Source organism: Argentina silus (assembly GCF_951799395.1).
Source record: "Argentina silus genome assembly, chromosome: 20".
In the NCBI taxonomy this organism is placed as follows: domain Eukaryota; kingdom Metazoa; phylum Chordata; class Actinopteri; order Argentiniformes; family Argentinidae; genus Argentina; species Argentina silus.
The window spans coordinates 15,683,173-15,688,172 of NC_139674.1; the positions used below are offsets into that span (position 1 = coordinate 15,683,173).

The 5,000-nt window shown below is 49.2% G+C and overlaps 1 protein-coding gene across 1 annotated transcript in view; it reads left to right on the top strand.

Annotated features, from left to right (window-relative positions):
• pdzrn4 (PDZ domain containing ring finger 4) overlaps positions 1-5,000 on the top strand; it is a gene marked incomplete at both ends in the record, with an annotated part of 38,945 nt that overhangs the window by 20,780 nt on the left and 13,165 nt on the right. The window contains one exon of the mRNA XM_083691817.1: positions 4,987-5,000. This exon is cut by the window's right edge and continues 258 nt beyond it. Within this exon, the coding sequence (XP_083547943.1) occupies positions 4,987-5,000 (14 nt within the window). The remainder of the gene's footprint in view (positions 1-4,986) is intronic.

Genomic DNA, 5,000 nt, shown 5'->3' on the forward strand with positions numbered 1-5,000 from the left:
TTGTGGGAATTTAATTGAAGAGTTGGCGAGGAGTCGTTTGAGGTGACAGAGTCTGTTGTTGTGGAATCGGTTGAAAAATGATTTTGTATCATCGATGTATGTTAGTAGCGGGCCTTGTTCGTACATAGGAAGTGGCCTACAGGCCAGGGGAGGCTGGCGGAGGTAGAAATTGGAGGACGGGCTCATTGCGATGCATGGAATGGGATGAGGAATGGTATCAAACACGTGGTTGATAGCGTGCCTCATTCCTACCTCCAGCCTGCCCTGTCTGACATGGACATCCCTCAGACATACAGAAGCCTTTGGAGGCAACTTTGATTATGTTCATAACTGAAGCGTTTTTCTTTTAGTTTTTTTTGTTTGTTTGTTGTGAGAGATTGTCTATAACACCCCCACCAGCTGGGTACCCCTCTAACGCACGTCCAGGGTCCGTCTGAACGAGTTTCCCCATCATGGCCGACCAGTCGCACCGTCTGCCATTCTGATTTATGAAACCGGCATTTCCTCCATGTTGCAGCGGTTGACATTTTGTGTCAGACCCACTTATTATTGAAATGAGACACTTCAGAAGACCCAGACGAGAGGGGAGAGGAGGCAGAGAGGCCATTCTCAATCACCTGCATATGGTGCGCAGGAAATGAGGTGGTGTTATTGTTGTTTTTCGCCAGGCGCCAGCTGAGTTCTTCCCTGTTCATCACCAGCATTGAGACCCAGGAAAAACACCCAAACCTCAGTTGAATCAGAGTTCACAAAGGTCAAGTTGGTTCAGCGTTGTTGCTGTGTGTGTGTGTGTGTGTGTGTGTGTGTGTGTGTGTGTGTGTGTGTGTGTGTGTGTGTGTGTGTGTGTGTGCGCGCGCGCGTGCGTGCGTGCGTGCGTGCGTGCGTGCGTGCGTGCGTGCGTGCGTGCGTGATGCTGCTGAGGGTCTGCTGTTCGGGGGACAGAGGCGGAGGTGGTCTGTGGTGAACAGAGCGGTCGGCTCTCCCCTTTGTGATGTCCTCCATTGTGACCAACGTCAGCTGGAAGGACCACTGCAGTCAAACAGGCTCTGTCTAAACAAACGTCAGCCCTGTCTCACTCTGGTAGGGTTGACGTAATGCAGATTTTAAGCCGTGTGTGTGTGTGTGTGTGTGTGTGTGTGTGTGTGTGTGTGTGTGTGTGTGTGTGTGTGTGTGTGTGTGTGTGCGTACATGTGTGGCACTCTGAGATAAGAGCCTGATGGAAACCTCTCAACCTCATAGCTACACCTGCCGATAACATGTCATTTTGAGCTAATGGAAACACACACACACACACACACACACACACACTGTGCTGTGCTTATCTAACCTGTTTATAACGGAGAGAGGCAGCTCAGTGTGTGTGTGTGTGTGTGTGTGTGTGTGTGTGTGTGTGTGTGTTTAGCTGCTCGGTGGATAAGATCACAGGGTTGGAGATGTGACAGTTGAAGAGGTTTGACCTCTGACCTTACCTTTACACGGTTCAGCCCCCATTCTGTCAGTCAATATTATTAATGGGATTTTATAATAAACAAAGAATAGTTTAATCTTTCAACCCAGGATTTGTTTTCAGTGCGCTGGATTGCTGGATTGCTGGATTGCTGGATTGCTGGATTGCTGGATTGCTCTGGGTCAAAACCCAGCATTTATTAATGTAAAAATGCCGCTAAAACGCAGAGGAACCGAGGAACATGCTTTCACTTTCACTTTCACTTTCACTTTTACATTTATGGCATTTAGCAGACGCCTTTATCCACAGCGACTTACAACAAATCCATTTGTTTAAGTAAGTGAATCATCTGTCCATCAGTCAACGGTGATCAAAGATAGTTACTCTGTCATGATTAAGAACCAGTTTCATTTGCTCTGAAATGTTGACATCATCGTGGCAGAGCCAAGTGGACAAGATGGCACAGCGCCAGTTTTCCATTCTTTGGGGAGAACGCTGCCTAGTCTTTGACTGCAGACATAACATGTATATTCACACAACCCCATAACTACACACACAGACACACACACACACACACACACACACACACACACACACACACACATAAACACACACACACACACACACACACACACACACACACACACACACACACACACACACACACACACACACACACTCAGTACAGTAAAAAGACATTTCTTTTCACTGGCAAATCTAGCATTGTGACTGCTAATGGCCCCTGGTCCGAGCCCAGATAGTTTCTTATGAAGACTGATGGATGAATCACTGACTGGAGACCTGTACTTGTTGTAAGTCACTTTGGATAAAAGCATCTGCTAAATGTACAAAATGTAAATGTAAAGTACATTGTGTCATATCTCAAGGCTATTGTGATGTTTCACACACGCACGCACGCACGCGCACACACACACACACACACACACACACACACACACACACACACACCACCCTCCTATTCACACACACACACACACACTTCCATACACCATCAATAACCCACAGATTTCACTTTCCATCAACCTGCCAATGGGAGAGCTACTATGATACAAAAGCAGGAGTATAAATCCATAACTGCTGTAATTTGACATTCTCCTGCAGCAGGCTGAGTTTATTAACACCAATAATCAATAACACACAACCACACTGACATCCCCAAGTTCCACAGAACATGCATTCTCTTCTTAACCCTCAGACCCTGTGTGTGTGTGTGTGTGTGTGTGTGTGTGTGTGTGTGTGTGTGTGTGTGTGTGTGTGTGTGTGTGTGTGTGTGTGTGTGTGTGTGTGTGTGTGTGTGTGTGTGTGTAGCCCACTAAGACGACTGACCTTTTCAGACCACTGTTTGAAGAGACACTGTGAACACAGAGCGGTCTGTGGGGGCCAGGTACTACTGACACTGCTAACCTTTCACTTAGGAACAGACACATGAGGAACAGACACATGAGGAACAGACACATGAGGAACAGACACATAAGGAACAGACACATGAGGAATCCATGGAAGATATGTACTGTTTCATTACTGGACTGTACATGTTATACGTGTGTGTGTGCGTGTGTGTGTGCGTGTGCGTGTGCGTGTGCGTGTGCGTGTGCGTGCGTGCGTGCGTGTGTGTGTGTGTGTGGACAGGCCCTGGGGGCCAGGTCAAGCAGGAGGATGGTTGGTTTGGTCATAGCTGTGTTTGTCCCTTGGTCGTCTGCTCTGTTGGGTCAGCGGTGGCTCTGGGGACATCCTGACCTGCTTCCACTCCCTCTGGACTGCTCTGTTCCCCAGCTCACACATACACACACACACACACACAGACACACACACACACATACACAGACACACACACACACACACACACACACATACACACACACACACACACACACACACACACACACACACACACACACACACACATACACAGGGTATCTAACCTTCCTACTGTGTTCCACATCACCTCATACACACCTTAGATACACACACACACACACACACACACACACACACACACACACACACACACAGACACACATACACACACACACAGACACACACACACAGGGTATCTAACCTTCCTACTGTGTTCCACATCACCTCATACACACCTTAGATACACACACACACACACACACACACACACACACACACACACACACACACACACACACACACACACACACTACATTGTAACTACACCGTTTGGAGCGGCCAGTAGGCCTAATTGGAGTGGTACATGTAGCAGTCATGTTACAACCCAGGAATCCCCCAGAATACCTTGCACCTAGTTTGACACCCACAATCAATGCAGCAGGAAGAGGAAGTCACTGTGACTGATTGAACATGAACTTGACAGGCGGAACGTAATGAGGCTGTCTAATTGGCTAAGCAGTGTGTCTGATGTCACAGATGAGTGGAGACTGATGGGTGTTTGTGTGTGTGTGAGTGTGTGTGTGTGTGTGTGTGTGAGTGTGTGTGTCTGTGTGTTAGTGTGAGAGAGGTGATGAAGTGTGTGTGTGTGTGTGTGTGTGTGTGTGTGTGTGTGTGTGTGTGTGTGTGTGTGTGTGTGTGTGTGTGTGTGTGTGTGTGTGTGTGTGTGTGTTGATGCGTAGGTGTGTATGATTTTAGTTGACAGGTGTCAGAATGAAGCCAGAGGGAGGGGTGCCCCCCAGAGAGAAGGGTGCCCCCCTAATGAGTGAACCATGTTTGACCTCTAGTATAATGATCAGACCCAGACCTCGGACCACTCCAATCCAGGGGAGGGGGCCCCTACCCTGGCCAACACCTTCTCCTCTTCCCTCTCCTCCCCTGGATGTCCAGACCCAGACCTCAGACTACTCCAATCCAGGGGAGGGGGCCCCTACCCTGGCCAACACCTTCTCCTCTTCCCTCTCCTCCCCTGGATGTCCAGACCCATACCTCAGACTACTCCGACCCAGGGGAGGGGGCCCCTACCCTGGCCAACACCTTCTCCTCTTCCCTCTCCTCCCCTGGATGTCCAGACCCAGACCTCAGACTACTCCGACCCAGGGGAGGGGGCCACTACCCTGGCCAACACCTACTCCTCTTCCCCCTCCTCCCCTGGATGTCCAGAGCCAGACCCGGACCCCAGACGACTCCGACCCAGAGGAGGGGGCCTCTACCCTGGCCAACGCCTGGCCAATCTTCATTCAGCAGCTCAGAGCTCATTACGGGACTCTCTCCCGTGGGGGTTAATTATACTGTCAGGTGCAGCTGTATAGCTGACAGTACTACAGTACGACTGGATGTCTTGAGGAATGGATTTGATGTGGGTAGTCAGGGGAGGCCGGTGGACGCAGAAATCAGAGGACGGGATCATTGTAATGCATGGGATGGGAATGAGGAACGGTGTCAAACACGTGTGACTTTGTGGTGATTTTGTGGATCACATTGACGACTCCTCTGAATAAAAGTGTTTGATTAATTTACGTTCTTGCCTTGGTGAGACTGACAATTTATTTAGGCTGTTTTTTTTAACCACTACTCTTCCTCCTCCTCCTCCTCTTCCTCAGGTGAATGGGAGGGA